Source organism: Fukomys damarensis, unplaced genomic scaffold (genome assembly GCF_012274545.1).
Source record: "Fukomys damarensis isolate Sample0158 unplaced genomic scaffold, DMR_v1.0_HiC HiC_scaffold_23, whole genome shotgun sequence".
Classification (NCBI taxonomy): Eukaryota; Metazoa; Chordata; class Mammalia; order Rodentia; family Bathyergidae; genus Fukomys; species Fukomys damarensis.
This window is the reverse complement of record NW_022900935.1, coordinates 19,948,445-19,973,339: the sequence shown is the minus strand read 5'-3', so window position 1 is coordinate 19,973,339 and position 24,895 is coordinate 19,948,445. Positions and strand designations below refer to the sequence as shown.

At 43.8% G+C, this 24,895-nt stretch overlaps 1 protein-coding gene and 1 long non-coding RNA gene across 4 annotated transcripts in view; one reads left to right on the top strand and one right to left on the bottom strand.

Annotated features, from left to right (window-relative positions):
• The window catches only part of Dhdds (dehydrodolichyl diphosphate synthase subunit), a 31,017-nt gene extending 8,620 nt beyond the window's left edge, over positions 1–22,397 (top strand). For 2 of the 3 annotated variants that reach the window (XM_010633098.3, XM_010633105.3), the window contains exons 5-9: positions 2,266–2,382; positions 3,025–3,126; positions 7,008–7,122; positions 9,872–9,979; positions 21,671–22,397. In XM_010633098.3, coding sequence (XP_010631400.1) covers positions 2,266–2,382; positions 3,025–3,126; positions 7,008–7,122; positions 9,872–9,979; positions 21,671–21,910 — 682 coding nt within the window. In that variant the 3' untranslated portion in view covers positions 21,911–22,397. The remainder of the gene's footprint in view (positions 1–2,265; positions 2,383–3,024; positions 3,127–7,007; positions 7,123–9,871; positions 9,980–21,670) is intronic. The other variant, XM_010633113.3, reaches the window with a different exon arrangement.
• Positions 16,834–24,019, bottom strand: LOC104868360. Its single transcript, XR_782020.3, has 3 exons — positions 23,968–24,019; positions 18,012–18,270; positions 16,834–16,969 (listed from the first exon to the last, which is right to left on the bottom strand). It is a non-coding gene; the product is annotated as an uncharacterized LOC104868360 (long non-coding RNA).
• Positions 24,020–24,895: the final 876 nt, after the last annotated feature.

Here is a 24,895-nt window from a genome sequence, read left to right as displayed (position 1 = left end):
AGGAAGAAAGTAAAAGGCAGAGAAATTAAGGCATATATCTTGAATCACACAGTTATCAAACAGGTGGAGCTACAATGTATCACTGGATCTTTCTGGCTCTGTGGCTCTGTTACTCTGTGTCTGGAGACAGGAAGGAAGAGCTCTTCCAGGATCAAGACCTACAGCAATAGAGGTACTTCTGAGATTGGTCAGTCAGTAGGAGAAAACATGGTCTTATGAAATTTGGCTAGAGCAAGAAGAAACCTCAGAGGTGCTTTTCCAACAGTATGCCACAGAACTCCACAGAGTTCTAGAGTAGGCCCATAAAAACCCAGCAACACTGGCTATAAGATGCTCATTTGTTTTTATATATTTATGTATTATGATATTGTATAGGATTGATTTGAAGAAAGAGTTCTTTGGTAGAAAGCTTGAAAATCACTTGTCTAGTTAAGTTCTTTTGCTGGGGAATTAAACCCTAATAAAGAGAAGGGAAGCTCTTGCCTGTGGTCACTGCAAGCTGGTAGCAGAGCCTTTATGAGAACACAGATCCCAGGGCTTTTGCAGCTCCCTTTCTGTAGACTTCAGCTAAGTACTTCTGTACTGTTTGAGAAGAAGCACTTTTATGCATCTAATCTCACTAGATGAATGCCCCCAAGGATAGTATGGCAGGGATGATTGTCACCCTCAGTTTACGGATTTGGAGGGTGGGAGGGGCAGGTAGAGACTGAGCTCAGAAAGGCCAAGCATTTATGAAGTGTCAGTTAGTGAAGTACTAAATCTTGAATCTAGGGTCCTCCCCACACCAGTACTGAGAATTGAACCCAGGGCCTACATTCCCTTTTTATTTTTTTTATTTTGAGAATGATCTCACTGTGTTGCCAGATAGGACTCAAAGTTATGATCCTCCTGACTTGGCCTTCTGGAGTGCTGGGATTATAGGTGTGCCCTCCTTATTCAGATTTTGCCTTGAGTCAGCTATACATTTGTATGCTCTAGTATCTCAAAAATAGGTGATGAGCTCTTCCTTCACATCCTCTGAGGAAATGCTATTGAAGGTTATATATAATAAATAGGCTATGCATGTGGCCTTCAGTTCTGGATGAGGGTCCTTTGGGACCTACCAGAGATCCCTACCCCATATTAAATTACCACTTCCCAAACATGAAGTGTTCAGTTTCTCCATAACATATAGCATTCCCAAGTAAGAGAAGCTGGGTAGTAGTGCAGTGAATTCATTCTCATTGTGTATAGATTAGGAGTTAATTGTATGGAAATGCTATACTATCATGATTAAGAGGACAGTTTCTGTGGCCATATTCCCCAGGTTCAAATTCTAGCCATCCATTTACCAGTTGTGTCAACAAATTACCTAATTTCCCTGTGCCTTGGTTTCCTCATTTGTTAAAGGGAAATAATTGTAGAATGTAACTCAAAAGATTTGTGTAAGGATGGAATGTGTTAGTACATGTAAAGTGCTTAGACTACTGGTTGGTACCTAGGAAACATAATTTCAGCTGTTACTATTTTTTATTTTTTGAGACAGGGTCTTACTATGTACTTCAGACTGGCCTTGAACTATGTAGCCCAAGCTGGCCTCAAACTCATGATGATCCTGTTAGCTCAACCTCCCAAGCACAGATGTGTACCACCATGGCTAGCTGTCACTGTCATCACTGTATTTCATTAGAGCATAACAAAAATAACAAATAATACAACTCCTGTCTTTCAGCAGTTTACTTGCTTGTCAAAGTAGGACAGACATCACAGAATATGTACAATGCAACCCAGCAACAGGGACACTTATGGTGATATATAATGTATAGTCGGAAGCACCAAAGCTTAGATTTTCTTTTCTTTTCCTTTTTTTTTTTTCCTTGTGAGACAGGGTCTTGTTGTATAGTCCTGGCTGGTCTTGAACTCACCATATAGCCCAGGCTGTCCTTGAACTCACAGTGATCCCCTGCCTCAGCCTCCTGAGTGCTGGGATTACAGGTATGCACCACCATGCCTGGCAAGAACTTAGGTTTTCAATGCAGACAGATCTGGGGTTCAATCCAGACCCAGCACAATGACATTGTGATCTTAAGTCTTTATCTGACTGTCCTGTCTCAGCTCAATGGTATAATAAACTCCTTTTAGGCCTGTTGAAGAGATTCAGGGAAATAACTTGTGTAAGACCATGCTGGACACAGGAAAGCACTCAGAAACAGGTAGTTGATTTTTATCTAAGGATCTTACCCTCTCCAGCTGGGTTCCAATACTGCCTTCATTTTCCTTACCCAGGGAGAAGCTGCAGAAGTATGGAGTGTGTATCCGGGTCCTGGGAGATCTGTATCTATTGCCCTTGGACCTCCAGGAATTGATTGCGCAAGCTGTACAGGCCACTAAGAACTACAACAAGTAAGTTCCCAGATTTCCCACTATCAATTTTTGACTCCCTGTTAGTTTTAGGGGACCATGCTAAGCCTCCCATGGTCTGCATTTTGTAAACTGGGCAATGAAAGGGTAGTTTGGGATCCTTACAGACTTCCTCCTTTTTGTAGGCAGACCAGAGCTCTTATTGCAATACCATGTTATGTCTGTTTTTACTCAAATGTAGTCACACTTTCTTGCCAGGCATGGTGGCGCATATCTGTAATCTCAGCACTCGGGAGACTAGTGCAGATAGGAATGGAATTCAATAATCCAGATTTGACTGTGTGTGGAACATAATGTGTGTTGAACTTATTTTGTGTCAGATCTCCTTTTTGTATGTTACATTCACAGTATGTTCACATCCTCTAAGCTGACTGACAGCAGAAGCGGAGAGGGTCAGGAGGACAGTAAAGGCTGTTTTAGTAGAGTGTCTTATTTTAAAATTATCAGCATGTTTCTTCCAAGAAATCTTAGAAATAACAAAATATTTATAATCTCATCTTTCAGAGTTAAACAGTTAACATTTGGTGTGTGTGTTCTTCCAGGAAGCAGCTACTCTGTAATGAGGGACTCCAGTCATCAGTCCCTATGCCTGTTTGATAAATTACTCTGTTCTGCTCTCCTCAGGTGTTTCCTGAATGTCTGCTTTGCGTACACATCCCGTCATGAGATCACTAATGCTGTGAGAGAGATGGCCTGGGGAGTGGAGCAAGGCCTGCTGGATCCCAGGTATCCCAGGTTGTTTCTTATAATTGACAGGGAGAAGAGCTGTACAGCAAACCATAACACCAGCACCACCACCCCATGCCACTTACAAAGATGATTTTTTTCAGGAGTGCACTTTGTGGCTGGGAGAGGCTTTTAGATACATCATATTATAGATTCACAGAAGGTTAAGGTATTTTTCAAAAAAAGAAACATTTTAATCATTACCAATAAAACGGAATCCTAATAATTAGAGCTGGGAGGCAGTTTATGTTATCTCTTTTGTCCCTTTCATGCTGTTACTAGTGTAACTTTTGTGATAATATTGGTAAACTAATAATAACAATAATAAAATGATAGTAGCAAAAATAACCAAGGCAGTATGTTATATTCTGTATTTTATTAAGTCATTAATGTTATGTGAGAGATTCGAAGTTTTTGTCCATTTTATAAATGAGAAAACTGAGAGCAATGAAGTAACTTACCCAAGGTCATTCACTAGTAAGTGCCAGGGTGGGACATATATTTAAAGATGTCTGATTCCAGAGTTCTTATCTTTTATCTCCCTTATATGAAATTTTGGGACCCAGGGATTTTTCTGATTCTCTTCTTTGAATTTAATTCACTTGGCTGAAAACTAGGTTAAAAAAATCACGAAATTAGGGCTGGGACTGTAGCTCAGTGATAGAATTCTTGCCTAGCATCTACAAAGCTTGCATTTGATCTCTGGCACTGCAGAAACAAAACCAAGAAGTTGCTCAATGAAAATGGAAAAGATAAGATAGTTTTAAAGACTATTTTATGAATGCCTTTCTTCCCCAACAGCTGGGTGATCTTTCTGTGCCATTTAGTTTGTCTAGTCAATCATTCTTTCAACAGATACTTTTAAGTACCATCTCTTGGTAGACACATTCCTGTCCATAGGAGATTCAGTGGTGAGAATAACAATACATATTTTCTGCCTCATGGAACTCTGGTAGAGGAAACACATTGAGATTATACAAATAGCATAAACATGCATGGTGGCACATGCATGTAATCCCAGTACTTGGACGGCTCAGGCAGGAGGATTGAAAGTTCAAGGCCAGCATAACAGCATTAACTTGTGTCAGGATAAAAAATAAAAATGCCTCAGGATGTAGCTCATTGGTAGAATGCTTACCTGGTGTGTCCAAGGCCCTGGGTTCAATCCTCAGCACCACTAAAAGAAAGCATAAAATTTTAATGGTGATAAGTACTTTGAAGACATGGGTGCATGGAACAATAAGAGAAAGGGACCTGTAGGGAAGACTCCCCCAGGAAATGGTAAGTACAGTAACCTAAAAAGGGAGAATAAGCAGGAATTAGGAACTATGGCAGGAATGCGAGGACTTCATTGGTTGCAGAAAGACTATTGAATACTTCAAGTGGGGTAGCTGAAAGAGAGCCTGGATTGTGGTGGTGGTGCTGCAGTGCATAGAGCAGACTGCTTTAAGACCTGTGAAGCAGATGACATCAGGCTGTCTCAGTGGAAGGACTGGGGAAAGGATGTGTTGAGAGTGACTGAGGAGTTTTTAGCAGTTCTCTTCACTGTGCTTGGATCCACTTTAAGGAACAGGCCCGCAAGTTTGATTTTGGATCTCTTATAGATGTTGAGCAGAGATGTCAGGTCAGCAGTTCAAGAGGGTTCAGGGTTTGGCCATGAGGACATGAGGATGCTAAGGAGAGTTCCTGGGGAGAGAGAGGGCCTAGGATGGAGTTTTGAGAAACTGCCTCACTGGCTAAGTAGATTGGAATGAACCTTAAAGGAAAAAAATAGCAAACAAGCAAAAAGGTAGAAAACCAGGCAGTCAGTGCTGCTGTATCCAGGAAAGGAGGGAGTTTGGTCAGGTCAGGAGGGAACGGGCATGGTGGTAGCAGTGGTGTTGCATACTATTAGCAGATCTATTAAATTGTCTGAGAATTCACTGTTGGGGAAAAATTTAGATTACTAATTAAGTGAATAGGGATGGGGACAGTCAGGAAGATGAGGTAGGATAGGGTACATAAGTAAATGCAAGTTATTGGTAATTTTTAAATTTTTAGCTTGAGTATTATATTGTACTTTATGTCTTAAATAATCTTTTGCATGTTTAAATAATGCATTAAAAATAAAAAGGAATATGTGTTTATGGTAGAAATAAGCGTAAACAAGCAGCAAGCTCTTTAACACACAGATTTCATATGCATTCTTGCCCAGTACTAGAACTCTGATCTTGATGCCTAAGCCAGCATACTTTATCCTCACACCACACTGTGGTATCCACTGACCTTACCTCCTATTTCTGGTCCAGCAGTTTTTCCTCATCCCTCTTCTCTGCCTTGCTTCATTTAATAACTTGCCTCTGTGGGGTTCTCACACAGGCAGTGTGTGGGTTGGGCAAGATCACTAGGGTCAAGAGGCTGATGTCTCAACCACCAGCACCTGCAGCTTGATGTTCATCAGGCCTGAGGCAGTATTCTGTACATTATTCAAATTTAAGCAAACCTACATTTATGTCAGGAAGTCAGTGAGTTATTGCAATTAGGCTCTACTTAGCTGGACTTTGCTGTTGTCCCCTCACCACCATCTAGCTCCTCTTGCTTTCTTCCAGGGTGTGTATTTTCTCACAAATAGATTGTTTTGTGAGTTTGGAGTTATTGAAGAAGGAATAAGATTGAGCCTGAAGGGTAGTTAATAAACTTTTTTCCACTGTGTTACGTTGAACAGGTCACTTGACAGAACTCCTGTAGGTCTCTGCCTTCCTTATAAAATAGTAGTGACAATAATAATAGCAATAACAGTGACTGCCAACATTTATTGACCATTTACTCCATGTGAATATTTCGTAAGTACTCCATGTGCATTAATCCGTACACCTTATACAGTTCTACTAATACTATTTTTGTCCCCATTTTAAAGATCAGACTACTGAGACAGGGAAAGTAACTTGTCAGAGTTCACATAGTTGGCAAACTTAGTGCCAGATCCTGTGTTCTCAGTCGTTGTGTACTGACTGCAGCACAGGAAAGTTGAAATTAACAAAAAGGCATCATAACAATCAAAATTAATAACTAATCCTTTGGTTTTTGTTTTTTGTTTTTTGTTTCTTTTTTGTGGTACCAGGGATCGAACTCAGGTCCTTGCGCTTTGTGAGGCAGGCCACCGAACCACTAAATCCCCGGCCCATTTTTATTTTGTTTGTTTGTGTGTGTGTGTGTGTGTGTGTGTGTGTGTGTGTGTGTGTGAATAACTAATCTCTACTGGATCTAATTGTGAGGTAGGAATTGAGCTAACAGTTTATCATTCATAATCTCATTTAATGCCCATATAAAGTAGAGATTACAGTGTGTACTGTCAGGCAGGCTTGTCTCGGGGTTTCCTGGATAGAGAACAACACATTATAAAGGTGCTTCTGGTTTTTGGCATGTAGCTATATGACCTCGGGCAAATCATTCATCTTTTTTGAGCATCTGTCCCCACCTCATACCAGGGATTGAACTCACGACTTTGTGCTTACAAGGAAGGCATGGTGCTGCTGAGCTAAATCCCCAGCCCTTAGCCTCTGTCTTTTTATCTATAAAATAAAGATAGAAATACCATATGTAGTTGAGAAGTTTATAATCATTCCTGGGGCTAGGACGTAGCTCAGTGGTAGAGCAGTTGCCTAGCATATGTGAGGTTCTGGGTTCAGTCCCTAGCACTGCAAAAAAACCCAGAAAATTACATTTTAAAAAATCATTTGTGAATGTAATAAATGTTTATAGAGGTCCTTTTTTTTGTACCAAATAGTATTGGTGAATATATTTGATGCTGTTCTATAAACTGAGATGCATATGTATGGATATTCACCAAAGAAGTACTGCAAAAAAGCTATATGCTTCTCTTCATCTCCTGCTTACCTTAGTGATGTCTCTGAGTGTCTGCTCGATAAGTGCCTCTACACCCACCACTCTCCTCATCCCGACATCTTGATACGGACTTCTGGAGAAGTGCGGCTGAGTGACTTCTTGCTCTGGCAGGTAGGTAGTTTCTAAACACTGATGTTTATGTCAGACTTAGCACTGGATATACCCACAGAGTAGTCCATCCGAAGACTGGGGCAGGTGGCTAAAATCTGGATATAATAGTGGCTTTCCCTTCTTCATCTGACCTTGGCTTTACAAACCTATGTGCTTCTTTCTAAAGTATAGAACATCCAGCTTAGAGGGAGAATCAAGGCTATCCAACCATGGTGAAACTTTGGTAAGCTGCTAACTACCTTAGCACCTCAGGGCTAGAACCTTTCAGTTACTAGCGTCTAATTTAGCAAAAGGACTGCCGTCTATGTAAATGTGTGATCTAAACTATTTGTACATTCTCCATGGTTTGCTGTTTCCTCTTAACTCAGTTACTCCACTGTAGGTTGTCTCTATAAAATTGATATGCAATTAAGTTTGTTTTTGCTTAAAATTCCCTACTCCCTGTATAATGGCCCCTAGATAGCACGTGACGGGAAGTCCTTGTATAAGAAAAGGTTAACCAGAAGCTGGGCATTGTGATACACACCTGTAATTGCATCACTTGGGAAGCTGAGGCAGGAGGCTCACCATGAGTTCAAGGCCAGCCTAGACTATCTAGTAAGACCATGTCTCTTAAAAAATAAAACACACACACAAAAAAGAAGAGGTTAGTTAGCCAGGTATGATGACACATACCTGGCACTCTGGTTGGCTGAGGCAGGTCAACCCCAACCGCAAGTCAAGCCCAAACTGGGCAACTTAGCAACTTAGTGAGACCCTGTCTTAAAGTAAAGGGCTGGACTGTAGCCCAGTGCAAACATCCTGGGTTCAATCCCCAATGCCACCAAAAAAAAGAAAAAGAAGAGGCTTGTGGGAGATTTACCTTGGAAGTCTAAGTTTTAATGGGCCATAGTCTTTTGTTTTTTGTTTGTTTGTTTGTTTTTTGCTTTTTTTTTGTTTTGTTTTGTTTTTGAGACAGGGTCTCACTATGTAGTTGAGACTGACCTGGAACTCACTGTGTAGCCCAGGCTGGTCTCAAACTCACAGTGATCCTCCTTCCTCAGCCTCCTGAGTGCTGGGGTTACAGACATGTGCCACCACACCCGCTATTGGGCCACAGTCTTAAAAGTGAACTCATAATTAGCTATTGAAGATGTTCTCAGTTGTTGGCTACATTGAAGGAAGTGTAATATGCATGCAGTGGGTTTTTTTGTTTTGTTTTTGAGACTGTGTCTTGCTGTGTAGTTCAGGCTATCCTCGTAGCCCAAGTTGGCTTCGAACTTGAAATAATCCTGCTGTCTCAGCCTTCTGAGTGCTAGGATTACGATCATGCACCACTACACCTGTCTGCACCCAGGGGTTCTGTTTCTCACTGTGCCACTGAGTCACATTTGGAAGATTTACTTTGGACACTGAGTTTAAAGAGACCACATGGGTAATCTAGAGGACTTGCTAGAAGAGGCAACTTAGATAGCAAGGAGTCTCAAGTCTCAGAGCAGAGATCAATGGTCTGGAAAATGTGACAGTTCATTAGTTCAGGAAAAAAATGTTGAGTTCCTCCTTTGTGCTGTAAATATGGCAGTGACCCAAGTCAGCAGTGATCCCTTCAGTGAAGACAAACAAGTCATTACAACCTTAAGAACAGATAATTGGCAACTCTAATCTAGCCTTCAGATATTTTAAAGAATGTCATTTGAAGAAATAAACTTGTCCCAGAGAAAATACATGGAGCCCTGTGGGAATTGTGGGAAGGTGATGTTGGTTTAGTACAACAAGCTCTCTGACAACTGAAGTTGTCCTCCATGAGGCATTGAATTCCTTACCACAAGTGGTATGAGGCAGTGGCTATCACAAGTGTGCCAGGAGCTGGGGCTGAGACTCAGTGGTAGAGCACTTGCCTAGCGTGTATGAAGCCCTGAGTTTGATCTCCAGCATGGCCCAAAAAAAAGTACTCCAAAAGGGATCTGTGATTATTATTCAAGTTCACCCTGCTGTGTTTTACTTTGTGTACATTTGTATACCCTAAAAACTATTATCCAGTCTCACAGTCTAGGAAACTAAGGCCTGAAAAGGTTAAATAATTGACCCCAAGTTAAATAGATGGTAAATCATAGAGCTAAAATTCAGAGCCAGCCACTCTAGTTCTAGAACCCATAAATTTAACCAGTGCCCTACTGCCACTACTTAAAAATAACAGTAGTGCTGGGCATAGTGGTGCACGCCTGTAATCCCAGCACTCAGGAGGCTGAGGTAGGAGGATCACTGTGAGTTTGAGACTATCCTGGGCCATATAGTGAGTTCCAGGTCAGTCTCAACTACATAGTGAGACCCTGTCTCAAAAAAACCAACCAAATAAAAACAAACAAACAAACAAACCACCTAAAAATAACAGTTGCAACTACCATTTGTTCATTGCTGACTTTTATCAACTATGTCTCTCAGGTGACCTCAGAGAGCCAAGAGCCAATAACGTAATCCAGATGTTACTTCATAGTCCCTAAAATTGGCTCTGAGAAAAATCCTGGTGGAAATAATGATCTAGTCTCATTTTAGTCCAGATTTGCCACACGCAGGTGATCTGACTGCCCCAAGTGACTCCTCCACCATCCGTGAGGGAATCAGGGTTGGCTGCGGAAAGAGCTGCAGCACAGGATGACTGTTCTATCTGATTTCTGGGATTCTTCCTGCTCTTACATTGGAGAAGTGACCAGCAGTGTTGCCCAGAAACATGTTACTAAACTATATCTTCTTCCTTCTCTATTTTTCCCAGACCTCCCATTCCTGCCTAGTGTTCCAACCTGTTCTATGGCCAGAATACACATTTTGGAACCTCTGTGAGGCTATCCTGCAGTACCAGATGAACCACAGCGTGCTTCAGGTAAGAGCTCAAGGTCAGCTTGACCTGATGGTGTAGACAAGGAGGTTAGCATGCATAGACACATTGCTGTAATTCCTGACAACCATGGTAATGATGACATTGATGATGGCAGCTACCACTTGCCAAGCCTTTGCTCTGCGTCGGGGACCGTGAACATGTAATGCACAGAATCTTATTTAATGCTCCCTAGGACCTAATGAGTATGTCTTATTAACTCCCCCTATACAAATGAGTAAATAAAAGAGGAATGATTGAGTCAAAGGCATAAAACCAATAAGAGATGGGAGTGGGAAGCTGGGCATGTTGGTGAATGCAAGTAAACCTAGCCCTCTGGGAGGCTGAAGCAGGAAGATCACAAGTTCTAGCCTGACCTAAGCAATTTAGTGACTTAATAAAGACCCAATTTCAAAATAAAAATAAAAAGCTTGGTGTGGTGGTACATGCTTGAGGCAGGAGGATCACTGTGAGTTCAAGGCCAGCCTGGGCTACATAGTGAGTTGAAGGCCAACCTAGACCCTGCCAAACATGGTAGTGCATGCCCATACCTAGCACTTGGAAGACTCAGGCAGGGGGATCCCTCCTAGTTTGAGGCCAGCCTAAGTCACATAGTGAGTTCAAGCCCAGCTTGAAAGTATATAGCAAGACCCTGTCTCAAAAAAACTAAAAACCCAAAGTGAGACCCTGTCTCAAAACACCAAAAAAGCGTGGAGGGGTCTAGAGATATAGCTCAGTGTGAAGGTCCTGGGTTTAATACCCAGTATCTTAGGGTGGAGGGGGCGGTGGGACAGATGGGAGTCAGTATAAATTTTTAATGCCCTAAAGATTCAGGAAAAGCCTTGTCAGAGATTGCTCTTTTTCTCTCTTTCCTTTTTATTTATGTATTTATTTATTATTTTGAGACAGGGTCTTCTATGTAGTTCAGGCTGGCCTTAAACTCACTGTGTAGCCCAGGCTGGCCTCAAACTCATGGTGATCCTCCTGTCTCAGCCTCCTGAGTGCTAGGATCACAGGCATGTTCTACAACATCTTGTTTATTCATTATGTCTTGAAGATATTAGCCTAACAAAGGATATATCCAGGTACCGTGGTATGTACCTATAGTCCCAGCTACTTAAGAAGCTGAGGCAAAATACTGAAAAAATGGAGCCCTGGGCAACACAGCAATGCACTGTCTCAAAAAAAATAAAGGGCATGGGGCCCATGTTTGTATCCCAACACTGGGAGGCTAAGGCAGGAGGATTACTAGTTCAAGCCCTGCCTGGGCATTTTAACAATTTAGCAGGGCCTTGTCTCAAAGTACTATAAATACACATATATATATGCCAGATGTGGTGGCACACTCACATAACTCCAGCACTTGGGAGGCTGTAAGGCAGGAGAATCATAGTTAATTCAAGGCCAGCCTGAACTACATAGCAAGACCCTGACTCAAACAAACAAACAAAAACTATATACACAAAAACATGAGGGATGTAGCTCTGTGCAAAGGCCGTGGATTTAGGTCTCAGTGGTAGGGGTGGTATTGTGTGGTTTGTAACAGTGGAAATATACAAAATTCAATTCTCTTACTGGAAGGATCAAGAATAAAATAGTACTATCTTTCAATTTTATAAAACTATTTTCTACTTTTTTTTTTTTCTTCTTTTTGAGACAGGGTTTCACTATGTAGTTGAGACTGACCTGGAACTCACTATGTAGCCCAGGCTGGTCTTGAACTCACAGTGATCTTCCTGCCTCAGCCTCCTGAGTGCTGGGATTACAGGAGTGCGCCACTGCACCTGGCTTATTTTCTGCTTTCGATTTTGATTACCAAATCTTGAAACAGTTTTCATTAAGAGGCAGAGTCATAGATAATAGATAATAATGCATAGATAATAATAAACATAGAAAAAAATAATAATAAACATAGATAATAATGGTGGTATAGGTGGTGTGGCTAACATACTAAGTGCATGGTTACCTCATGTACATTTCTTTATTTTACTTAATAACTCAGCAGGTTTTCATTGTTTATATATGAAAACAGAAGGGCAAGGAGAATTAAGTTTACTGCCCCAAGCCCACAGAATTAGAAACCTAAATTTAATTCATTTTTATCTTTATGTTTTTTAAATTTTGAGACAGGAATCTCCTTTTATCAGTGTTACCTAGGCTATGCTCAGACTTCACATTCTCCTGTGTCAGTTTCTCAGAATGTAGGATCACAGGTATATGCCATTAAGCCCAGCTATGAAACCTAAAGCTGCTTTTTCCCCCCTGAAGTACTGGAAATTGAATTTGGGGCCTTCACATTGAGCTACATCTCCTGTCCTTTTTATTATTGGACAGGATCTCAGTAAGTTATTTAGGTTGCCAAGGCCGTACGGTCCTTTCCTCATCCTCCCAGAATGTTAGAATTATAGATATGCACCATCATTCCTGGTTGCTATTTCTTACTTCCCTTTTTGTTCCTAAGTTTAGAGAGATAATGGCCATGAAAAAAATAATAGTGTGAGTTAGGACTTCTCAGTCTTCTTGGTCTTAGGTCAGAATATGAGGAAACTGAAATAATAAAATTAGAACAAGTGAAAAGAAAAATAACAAAGCTTCAATTATCTACTGTCAGGAACAAATATCAGATTTTTCCACATAATCAGAGCTGCCCCTAAGAATTAAAATTTTGTTTACCCTTTTGATGGGAAACTTTCTGGAATGTATCTTGTACATAATTCATCAACACCTACTCTGTACTAGGCACTTGCTAATAATAATCATGGTGATTAGAATAATCACTTTCTAATGATGATGATATTTATAATGGACTCTACCCTCTTTAAACACTTCTTTGTACAGCCATGACCTTGAATAGTAGGGCTGTTTACTCTAAGTTAAATGGTCCCAAAATACCTTGCTTTAGGATATCTTTCTTTTTTTTTCTTCTTTTTAACACAGGAGCCTTCACACTGAGCTGTGTTCCCCAGACCTTTTAATTAATTAATTAATCAATTACTTTTTTAAAAAGACAGGGTCTAGCTAAATTGCCTAGGCTGGGCTCAAACTTGTGATCCTCTTACCTCAGCCTCTCAAGAGTGCTGGGATTACAGGCATTCGCCACCTCACCTAGCTTTCTTATACATTTCTCAGTATTTTACCTTTTTCATTTCTTTTTTTTTTTTTTTTTTTTTTTTTTTTTTTTGACACTGGGGATTGAACTCGGGTCCTTGTGCTTGCAAGGCAGGCCACCGAAGCACTGTGCTAAATCCCCAGCCCTCTTTTGTTTCTTATTGTTGTCAATGGCTAATTTTGGCATCATTCCTCTTCCTGTTTACTTTTTTTTTTTTTTTTTTTTTTTTTTTTTTTTTTTTTTTTTGGCACCAGTAATGGAACTCAGGCCCTTGTGCTTGCGAGGCAGGCGGCAAAACCACTGAGCAAAATCCCCAGCCCCTTCCCTGTTTACTATTTAAAATTAGCTGTTATAGTCAAATCAGCTAATCAAGCATATTAGAACTGGGTGTATAATGTAAGAGCACACTGGCTGTGCCTGAAACCCAGAGGCGCTGGGCATGGGCCTTTTATGGCTATGCATGTATATGGGTCTATAATTTGGCTGCCCAAGAGTCTTATAATAATTCCAGATTTCTCATTTTATACTTGGCTGTCAGTGGAGTCACCTAAGGTTTCATCCATTCCATAAATGTTTATTGAGTCCCTAGTATGTGACTCAGGCATAGTGTTAAGCATGGGAGGATGAGCTGCTAGGAGCCAGATAAGATCACTGCCTTCATGGAGCTTATAGTTTTGGTTGTGTAATCAGTAAACAAAAAACATATAAGATAATTCTTAATTATAATAAGGCAATGAAATATGCAAATTGACGTGCTAGAAGGTAATGAAAGAGACCAAGGATACTGAGGTTATAAAATTTGGATTTTGAAAGATGAAACAAATTTCAGTATGCCTGAAGGGAAAGGCATGAGGTGAGCTTGGAGAGGACAGGCTTATGAAGTACTTAATCAGGGGAATGGCTGGGTCTGTTTGGCACTTGGTAAAAATCACTCAGGAGACAAGTGTAGTGGTGCACACCTGTAAACCCAGTTGCTCAGGAGGCCAACAAGGCAAGAAGATTGCAAGTTTGAAGCTAGCCCAAGTAACTTAGTAATCTTAAAAATAATTTTTTTTTCTCTTTTGGTACCGGGAATGGAATTCAGGTCCTTGAGCTTGCCAGGCAGGCACTGTGTCGCTGAGCTATATTCCTCAAAAATAAAATTTTAAAGCCAGGTGAGGTGGTGCATGCCTATAATCCCAGCACTCGGGAGGCTGAGGCAGGAAGATCACTGTGAGTTCGAGACCAGCCTGGGCTACATAGTGAGTTCCAGGTCAGCCTCAACTACTTAGTGAGTAACCTCAACTACTCAGTGAGTAACCCCCCTGCAAAATAAATAAATAAATAAAAATTTAGGGCGGGAAATTTAGTTCAGTGTTTCTACCACCTGCCTTGCAGGCACAAGGTCCCGTGTTTGACCACCGGTACTAAATAAGTAAATAATAAAATTTTTAAAAGTGCTGGAGATACAACTCAGTGGAACATTGCTTGTGTAAATTGCCTGAGGTCTTGACTTTAGTCCCCAGTACAAAAAACAAAAAAATCAGGACCTTGAGGCAGAGCCAAGAAACAGAACTCTTGCCAGAGCCAAAGTGAGAAAAGATGTGCCTTGAGATAGGGTAGTGGCAATTGAGCAGGCTAGGACTGAAGGTGAGCGATGAAACAAATGTTAAAACTAAAGCAAATGAAATCATATAAAGGAAATACCATAATCTCCCAGAAAATGTAAGAAATTAGTTTAGGTTTTCTAAACACAATTCTTAGACTGTACATTTTTAGTGGAATCTGTTTTAAGGTTAATGCAAACTAGAAAGCAAATTTAAACATTAGTTAGACCTAGTGTTAATGGTGTATTGGTAAAATAATTTTGAAGCTCCTTTAGCCAGGTATGATGGCACAGGTCTATGATCCCAGCACTTAGCAGGGTGAGCCAGGGTTGCCACAAGTTCAAGTCCAGACTGTCCAGCCTGAATTACAGAGCAGGGGAGACCTGTCTCAAAAAGAAAACAAAAAAGAGATTTATAGATAAATCAGGATAAAGTAGATAAAGCAAATAAATGCAAACACTAACATTACGAACCAAATTTTGGACTGAATAGTTGGATATATGGTTGTTCTTTTTCCTGGGATGGGGTGAAAAGTGTCTGAGAGAACTATTAAGAGTTCCGTTTTGGGGCCAGGGATGTAGCTAAGTGGTGTCACATGTGCCTAGCAAGCACAAGGTCCTGAGTTCAATCCCTGGTACTGCAAACAAACAAAAAAAGTTCCATTTTGTAGCTAGGCATGGTGGTGCATACCTGTAATCAGCACTTTGGGGAGGTTGAGATAGGAGGGTCACAAGTTCAAGCCCAGATCACAAGTTTAAGACCATCCTGGGCAATTTAATCACTCCGAAAGACTTGTCTCAAAGCAGGGTTGGGGATACTAGTTATGTAGCTTAGTGCGAAAGCCCTAGGTTCAATTCCCATTACCACCAAAGAGACAGAGACAGAGAGTGATTCATTTTGTTTCTACCCATGAATCATAAATGTGGATCTTTACTGAGCTCTTTCTCTTCTAGGTATCCTTTACGCAGTTTCTGTGAAGTGTTATAAGGTAGATACTGTTGTTATTGTCCCTTTTTAGAGTCAGGAAACTTTTTTTTTTTTGGTACTGGGGATCAAACTCTGGTCCTTGTGCTTGTAAGGCAGGCAGTGGAACCACTGAGCTAAATCCCCGGCCCTAGAGTCAGGAAGCAAAGTAACAGCCATTCTGAAGGCCATTTCTGGCAGGGATCTATGGGTGCCCTAGCTTGACCTTGTCTGTCTAGGAGCCCTCATAGCTCTGATTCTAGAAATCTTTGTACTTCAACAGAAGCACTAAAGATCAATTCTAGACTAACAACATTTTCCCTTGACTGGCTCAGACCAGAGAGACCTTTTCCACCTTTTTTCTCTCTTCTTATTTATATAACCAGTATTATGGGCAAGCGGGACTCTTCGCTTTTTTTCTTTTTTTTGGTTTTTTTTGAGACAGGGTCTTGCTAGGTAGTTCAGGCTGGCCCTGAACTCACTATGTAGCCCAGGTTGGCCTCAAACTTGTGGCAATCCTTCTGTCTCAGCCTCCTGAGTGCTGGGAGTACAGGCACATGGCACCATGCCCAGCTCTTCACATTTTCTTGTTCCATGCTCTTTACTTTTCTACTTCCATGTCTGTGCTCTTTCTTTATCACCCAAGTTCCCATTTTCCAGATATGAGCTTTTCTGTCCCTAGGCCCAGCCAAGTATGTCTGTGTTCTATACAGGAAGCCAAGCCAGAGGGCAGGGAGCTTGGCTGTGAACCTAGAGGATCTTACCAGGATGAAGGGCCCAGACGTCAGTTGCTGGGGACCAGACTTTGGTATCTGAAGCACCGTAATTGTCTCTAGTAGTCACCCAGCCAGTCTTAGAGCCTGGCAAAAGGAGAAGATCTTGATGGACGATACAGAGGACTTGTCAACAGGGAGGCAGGGACAGATAGAAAATCAAGCCAGGGAAGGGGACACAGTGGGTAGAGGTGTGGTACAGTGTGGAGCATCTGGTCCTTAGAAGTTGTGTGGCTCGTGGGTCCATGAATGCTCAAAATGAGTAAACAGACGGAGATGATAATGTGTTTGTCCATCTCCTTTCTGTAGCCAACAGTACATGGAGAGAAGACAAATACAGTATTCCCACTAAACTTCCTCTCATGCCTTGGTCACAGTTTAAAGCAGGCTAGTCCATCCATTATATTTGTGGTGCTCTTCAGGTGGTCACTGTATTCTCCTCAGAAGTTAAGAGCTTGAATTACTGTTTCAGGCATTCTTGAATTTGAATCATGGCGCCGCCTACTTATAGTTGCTGTCACACTGACTGGATAGTTACTTAACTCCTCACAATCACTTTCTTCGTCTAGAAAATGAAAAGATGTAACAAGCACAACCTACCTCACAAGTTTTAGATAAGGATTCATAAGCTAATACATGAAAAGTGCTGAGTGTGGTGGCTAATATTGCCTACCACAAGTATCTTTCAGTCCTTCATCTGATTTCTCCTGTCCCCCGAAGCCATGTACACAGCACCCTGCTTACCCTGTCCCCAGTACAATCCCCCTGAGAGATACTCTGGGGGCACTTCAGGCCATTCTTTGCTTCGGGGGTGCTCAGTCTCAGGGAAACCCTCACAAACACAGTCCCCATGCATTATGCTGGTTGTGGCTTTGGGGCAAAATAAACATACCTCCTTTTTTTTTTTTTTTTTTTTTTTTTTGGCTGTACTGGGGGTTGAAACCAGGCCCTTGTGCAAGTGAGGGAAGTGCTCAACCACTGAGCTATACCCTTAGTTCTTAAATATTTAAAGCCCAGAACCTCCAGCCTCTCTAGTTGCCAGCAGTGTGGCAAATGACTTGAGGACTTTCATCCTGGTAGGGCTGTTACATCTTAGTCTTGATTCTTCTGAGGAGAGAACAAAAGGAGAGAGACTTAATGCCCAGGAAGAATTTAAACTAATAGGTTAGAGGCATATTCTCCAAGTGAGCTTCTTGGAACCCTTGTACCAAGATTGCATAAGGCCAATACCAAAAGTCTCTAGAAGAAGAAACACCCAGGCAGACATGGTGGTGCACACTTGTAATCTCAGCACTCTGGGGGACTGAGGTAGGATGATAACAAGTTCAAGCCAAACTGGGCAATTAATTCAACAAGACCCTGTCTTAAAATAAAAAAGGGCTGGAGATTTAATTCAGTACAAAGGCTCTGGGTTCAATCCCCAGTAACACACACACATACACAAATTAACATCCAATTCAGCATGGTGGTACATGCTTGTAGTCCCAGCACTTAGGCTAAGGCAGGAGAATCACAAGTTAAGGTCCCAGCCTGGGATGTATATTGAATCCCTGTCTCAAAAACAAACAAAACCCAAATGATTAAAAAAAAAGAATTAACTCACTTACTTCCCTCAATTGGTCGTAACACAGGAGAGTAAACATAGGGAGAGACATTGAACAATAGGACTTTGTTAGCTTGAGTTTTCTGAGGGTGAGTTCCTGAGGAGGATCTGAGGCACTTCTGAGATTGGGAGAGTAGGTCCTGACCATGTGGAGATGGATATGTTTCCATCATTCTCTCAGGTCACCATAGAGAAACCAAAAGAACTCAACTCAGCTGTGACCAGGGCCAAGTCTCTTCTCAGGTCTGCAGCATTGTCCTTATCTGTAAAATAAGGAGACTAGAATGGACAGCCTTAGGAGCTTTCCCAGCTCTATCATCGTCACAGCAAACCACTGATTCCCAGCGCTCCTTTCGAACTGTGACATTGTGGTGTGGTGGCCACCATTTGGAGGAAGCCTGAGCCTCACAATGGTGCCTTTAACCAGCTCTGCATTTCCTCCCTTTGGGGTTGGGTGCTGCTTATCCTTTCCATCCTGCCCTGACCACCAGCAGTGATGAGAGAATAGTTAACAGATATGCATTATGTGTTACTCAATCTAGTGAGGTGTGAGTACTGTCATCTCTTTGTAGGGTAAGATTTAGACTTAGAGGGTTGAGGATTCCTCAAACCTCAGTGCACCAAGCAGACTCACTCTGGTCTAAGCAAGCTCTTCCATTTCATGTGACTTTGCTCCCCCCATTGCCAGAATATGTTTCTCTCTCCATACACCTCATCTGCCCATTGATTAAAGGGCAGCTCAAATTCTGCCTATGAGATTTCACTGCTTCTGTCCTCACCATAACTGCTTTCTCTTCTGTGTTTGCATGGCCCTTCTTCTTGGCCTCCCTGATGACTTCCTCTACATTCTATGTTGTATGACTCCATATAGGTAACATATAGGTACAACTCCACAGCCCCCTCAGTCTTATATATAGTACCCAGGGTTCCTTCTAAGGCCATGTAGAAGCTCCTCCACAAGATGGAGAGCTGTAGAGCAACTGCTCATGCCTGTAGTGTTGACTAAGACTACTCCAGAACCTACAGGAAGAAGAGTCTAGAACTGTCCTTTGTCATCTTCATTCATACAGTAGACATTATAAAAAATTAACACATACAGTAGACATTATTGTTAAGAGACCTTAGCAGGCCATTTCTCTAAACCTCCAACAGAGAACACCTCCCTCATAGCTCCATTGTGAGGGTCAAGTGGGACAACAAAGTGCTTGTATACATGTATGTTGTTTTGTTTTTGTTTTGTTTTTTTGGTGTTGGGGATCAAACTCGGGCCCTTGTGCTTGCAAGGCAGGCGGCAGAACCACTGAGCCAAATCCCTGGCCCCAATGTATGTCATTCTTTTGAGGGGGTGGCTTTGAGACAGTGTGTCACTATGTAGTTCTGGCTGGTTTTGAATTCACTGTGTAGTCCAGGCTGGCCTGAACTCACAGTTTTCCTCCTGCCTCGGTCTCCTGAGTGCTGGGATTACAGCCATATGCCACCATGCCTGGCATGCAGGTCGTATTCTTTTTTTTTTTCTCCAGTACTGGAACTGAACTCAGGATCTTGCACTTGAAAGGCAGCCACAGTGCCACTGAGTCAAATCCTCAGCCCTTCAGCCCTCATTCTTTAAAGGATGCAGACAGTCAAGGCTAACTGGGACAAAGCCACGAATGCAAGGTTTTATAGCACAGGGTAGAATGTGGCAAGGGTCACTGGGGTATAAGATACCTATGGTATTCTGTAGGGCAGTGATGGTGAACTTCTTAGAGCTTTTAGTGATAGTGATACAAAGAGCCCACTGCAGCACTCATGCCATAGGTTTGCCAGCCTTACTATAGGAGATCCTAGTTGCTCACTTAGGGTATAGTCTTGGCAGAAGGAGCTCTAGTGCAAAGGCTCTGTGATGCCTACAGCCAGGTCTGGTTCTACTCCAAAGGGATCCCCCCTTTCTCTGCCTGGCACATCTCCCTTATCTCCTGGGATTACATAGTGAGGCGACTGATTGTATAGGGTATCCCAAGGCAGTCTCTGCCCTCTAGGAGTTCGTGGTTTTGTTGGCTTTTGTGGTGTTGGGGATCAAAGCTAGTACTTTATGCATGCAAGACAAGAGCTCTACCACTGAGCCACATCCTTAGCCCCAAGAGTTCATGATTTGTCTAGAGACACACAGGTCTGAGAAGTGCTGCCAGAGAACAGGATTGCCACCTAGTGTCAGAGCTGGTTCCAGGTGCCCTGGGGAATCCATGGAGTCTTCAGGTGTCATGTGTGTGATACTGGGGAATGAACCCAGGGGTTTTGTCCTCAACTATGACCCTCCCCCTTTTTTTCTTCTTCTGTCTTTGGTGTTTTGAGACACTGTCCCATTTTGTAGTACAGGCTGGCCCTGAACTCATGGTAACATTCCTTTAGCCTCCCAAATTCTGATATTACAGGTGTGTGCCACTGCACCAAGCTACTACCCTTGTTTTAAAAAGGTTTGTTTTGTTTTGTATTTAATTTTTTTTATGCTTGGGAGGGAGGTGGCAGAACCACTGAGCTAAATCCCTGACCCCTTTTGTATTTAATTTTGAGACAGGCCAAGCATGGTGGTGCACAACTATAATCCCAGCACTCAGGAGTCTGAGGCAGGAGGACTGCTGTGAGTTCAAGGCCAGCCTAAGCTACATAACAAGACCCTGTCTCAAAATAAATGAATAAAATGAAATTAAATTAAATAAAAATTTGAGTCAGGATCTTAAGTTGCCCAGGATGGGCTCAAACTTAATTTCTTCCAGTCTCAGTCTCCCAGAGTGCTGAAATTACACGTGTACACTGCTACACCCAGCAAGGGTTTTTTTTGTTTTTTTGTTTTTTGGTACTGGGGATCGAACTCAGGTTCTTGTGCTTGTGAAGCAGGTGCCAGAACCACTGAGCTAAATACCCAGACCACAAGGGTTTCTTTTCTAACAGAAAAAGTGGACTGTGGACATTAACACCTGTCCTAGACAGATACAGTAAGCATTTTAAGGAAGCTGAATCTGTTTCTTAGGGTGTTTTTGAGAGGGCCCTTTGCTGGGAGAGTCAGACCTGTCTCCCTGCAGAAGGTAGATAGGAGCTGAACCCTGAAAAATAGTTCAGGGAGTTGGAAGGATAGTACCCTCAGAGTAACTTGGGAGACCACAGGAAGTCACCTGATGAATAGTGTCCTACACAGCGATAGGACCTTCCTTGTAGCAGAAAATAGACAATAACATGTAAAATTGTTGTTTCTGTTTGAGAGCCTGCTAATATGCTAGAGAGGATTTTGCATATATTATCTCTAATCCTTAAAACCACTCTTGAAGGTAGCACAGCCCCCACTTTACAAATGAAGAAATAAGGTTAGGAGAGGATTTGCCTAAAGCCACATAGCTAGTTGGTAGGGAAATCAGAAGTCAGGCCTACATTTACCTGGTTCCCTTCCAAGTACAAGCCTGAGAAGAATTTTAAGGAATCTACATGCTTCCACCAAACCAAGATGAATCTACAACTGCCACAGCCATGTCTGTAAAATGTGGGCACCACCCACTGCGTACCTACTCCCGAATCTTAGCATAACTTGTACAAACTCTCCATTGACCCACTCTGTGCCCCATCCCACCTCCTCCATCCAGTTCCACCCACACCTAAAATGATCTCCCTACCCCAAACCCCGCTTTTCTCTAGCAGAAGGCCAGAGACATGTATGCAGAAGAACGGAAGCGGCACCAGCTGGAGAGGGACCAGGCTGCAGTGACAGAGCAGCTGCTGCGAGAGGGGCTCCAGGCCAGTGGGGACGCCCAGCTCCGACGGACACGCTTGCACAAACTCTCAGCCAGACGGGAAGAGCGAGTCCAAAGCTTCCTGCAGGCCTTGGAACTCAAGCGGGCTGACTGGCTGGCACATCTGGGCACTGCATCAGCCTGAGTGAGGCTGGCCACCTGCCACTTTGCCCTGCCCTCTGCCTCCAGGGCCCCACTCCCCTTTCTTTACTTGGTGAAAGGCACGCCCCTCCTAATGATGAATTATGCTCCCCTTGCTTGGCAGGGGAGTCCCCAAGGTCAGATCTGCTGGCTACAGATACCTTTGGGCTGCCTGTGGCCCCTGGGCAGGATTGAGGGTGAGAATTTCCCACAAGCACACTAAATCCTACTCTGGTCACTCGGCTGCCTGCCCCACCTGCCTTTGCCACCCCTGCTTGTGCCCCTAGATGCACTTTCTTTTTCCACTAGCACATCTTTCAGCATGCAGAATTGCAGAGAAGTCTTTTCAAAGCCTGCACCTTCACCCATCTGTCCTAGTCTTCCACCTGACTTTCACAAAAGATTTGGCTATACCTTGAATCTGCTGGTAAATAGCTAATAGGCAGCCAGCATTTGGGCAAGGAAGAAAGGGGCGGGAGAGGCAGAAAATTTGCCAGTCTGCTGCTCCTCCCCTTGGCTCTCCACCTGGGATTTGCTATTGAATCTCTACCCCTCCCACCAGGCATACTGATTGCTCACTGAAAGGCTCAGCGCCCCCATGGCGCTCAGAAGCCAGGCGGGTGATTACAATCCAATTACCTATTGTCGACTCAGCCCACACAAGCTTTTCTCTTGCCTCTTGCAGGGCATGGGGCCAGGCTCCACTCCTCAGTGAGACCGGCCCACTCCATGGCTACAGGGTAACAGAAGGTCCTATAGGCCCTAGTGGTCTAGTGGAACACAGGCCTCTTTCCCAGTAACCACCAGGACTGAGTAGAACCAAGCCGTTGTCCCAAGTGACTCTCCTGCCCTCACCATCTTGAACACTTCCCATCTTCAAGGCTTCTCTCAGCTCTCTGACCTGGCTCCCTAAGCAGGCCTTGACACAATGTAGTCTCAGCATGGCAGAACTTGTTCCAGGCCCTCTGCCTGTGAGGGCCAAGGCTCCCCAGCAGGAAGGTGAGGGTAGAGTCAAGGCTGTGTCCTTTCCCTTACCTCCCCCTGCCAGGCGTCCGTGCAGAGCCGCTGAGAGGATTAGTGCCTTTGAAGCGCTGTCTGCCTGAGCAACTCCGCTTCAGGTGCCCCACAGCAGCAAATACCAGCTAGTAATACCAACCAAATGCTACTCTTCAGTCTTCCCATTTTACTTTCTGCAAGCTGTCTGCCGAGCAACTCCCTCTGGGAGAGATGGGACCTTGGCAAGTAGTATTGAGTATACTCTTTGACCTGTAACTTTTCTCTGCCCAGGTATTACCCTTTCTATGCCTAGATACCTGGCACGGAGACCCTTTAGCCATCATCCTTCTCCTGGAGTCAAGCGCAAATGCCAGCCTATGATTGCAAAGCCAATCAGTGTACCCTTTGGCAAGGCCCCCAACACACCTGGCACTCCCCACTACCAATCCCTGGCACAGGGTTCCTGGAGAGCAGGTGCTGTACATTTTCCAGCTTTACAACGGGACTGTTGACAGCTGTAATTAGGGAGGCATGAATTATTCGGCTATAATGCAGAGCCCTACAATTAAGGCGGGAATGAGGGGCTGTAGGCAGCAAACGGAATCTGCCCAGTGAGCATGGCTGTTGGGTCGTCTCCTTTCTCTGACTCCCTTATACTGGGGTACAGTAGAGGTGATTAATGGAACTGGTGTCTCTTTTTGGCCTGAGTTCCTGTGTTCTAAGAAAGGTGCTCCGGGTGGAGTAGGGAGGAGCTACCCCAGGAGGAACATGTGAGTGGGAAGAGGCAGAATGTCCAGGGCTGCCCAGGAGCAAAAACTGCAAAATACTTGGTCTGAACTCGTGGTGGTAGTTTGTTTTGACTCGCACAAGCCAGCTTTTACCTTTGCCCCCTGAATTCAGTGGGGACCTATTTATATGTCCTCCAACCTGTAAGTCAACATCCCTTGATATTCATCCCGTTACTGTGCTGCCCTTTCTCAAGTATAATTTTTTAAATTCTTAGACTTAAAATTCGTTTGCCAGTTGCAGTGGAAGAACACTTATCTTGCTACTCCAATCGCTTACCTTCTCAGTACATTTGCTTAGTTCCAGGACCTCATGGCTTTGGAGAGAGGGACACTTTTGCCATCACACCTGTTCCACTACTTGTTTCCTAATCCCTAGGCGCTTTCCTCCACCCTCCTTTTCCTCACGCAAGTGAAAGGAAGCCAGCTTGACAGTGGAAGGAGGGATTTCGCCAGCTGCGGTGTCTGCAGCGCCCCAGCTTGGTGGCCGCGTCGGGTGGGGGCAGCTGGGCTAGATGTATCAAGACCGGTAGTGCTAGGGGGAGGGGAGTAGTCACAGCCCTCTCCATCATTCTGTGACGGAGTCCTGAGGTCCAGGCAATCAGGGACCTACGGGAGCCCCCAGACAAGCGTGTGTGGGGGGGCTTCATTAGCCTTTGGGGAGGAGGCTGTGCAACGGGTGCTGAAAGGACAGCTCCTACCTGCCCCGCAGTACCCGAAAGGCACCTCTGCGAGTAAAGTCTCCCTGGCAAGCCCCCACCCCACCTCGAGCGGAACTGCCTTCCAGGTGAGGCGCGCGAAGGGCTTCCCCGGAGTGGCAGCTTGGAAGGGTGCACGTCCAGCTGCTCCCAAGCTGGGCTCCCCGCTCTTTTCCCACTTGAACGTCAGCCTTGGCCCCGGGCGTTGCAGCCTGTGCCTCGAGCGGCGTGCTCCTCCCGCCTCCAGTGGAGCAGAGTGGCGCGGCCAGGCCTCTCAAACCCCTCTTCTGGGGCCCCCAGCGGGAACAGGAAGGAAAACCGCGGAGATGCGCCGAGTGTCGCACGGCTTGGAGAAGTGGGTAGCTCGGTTGCATAAGGTGGAAGGAACTTAGTACTTTGCAAAAGCCAGCTCTTAGCGGGAGCGAAGCCTAGAGTCCGTCGACTCGCGCACCCCTCATTTATTGCCTCTGACGCGCGCCTCCCCCACTGCGCCCCCACCCCCTTGGCGCG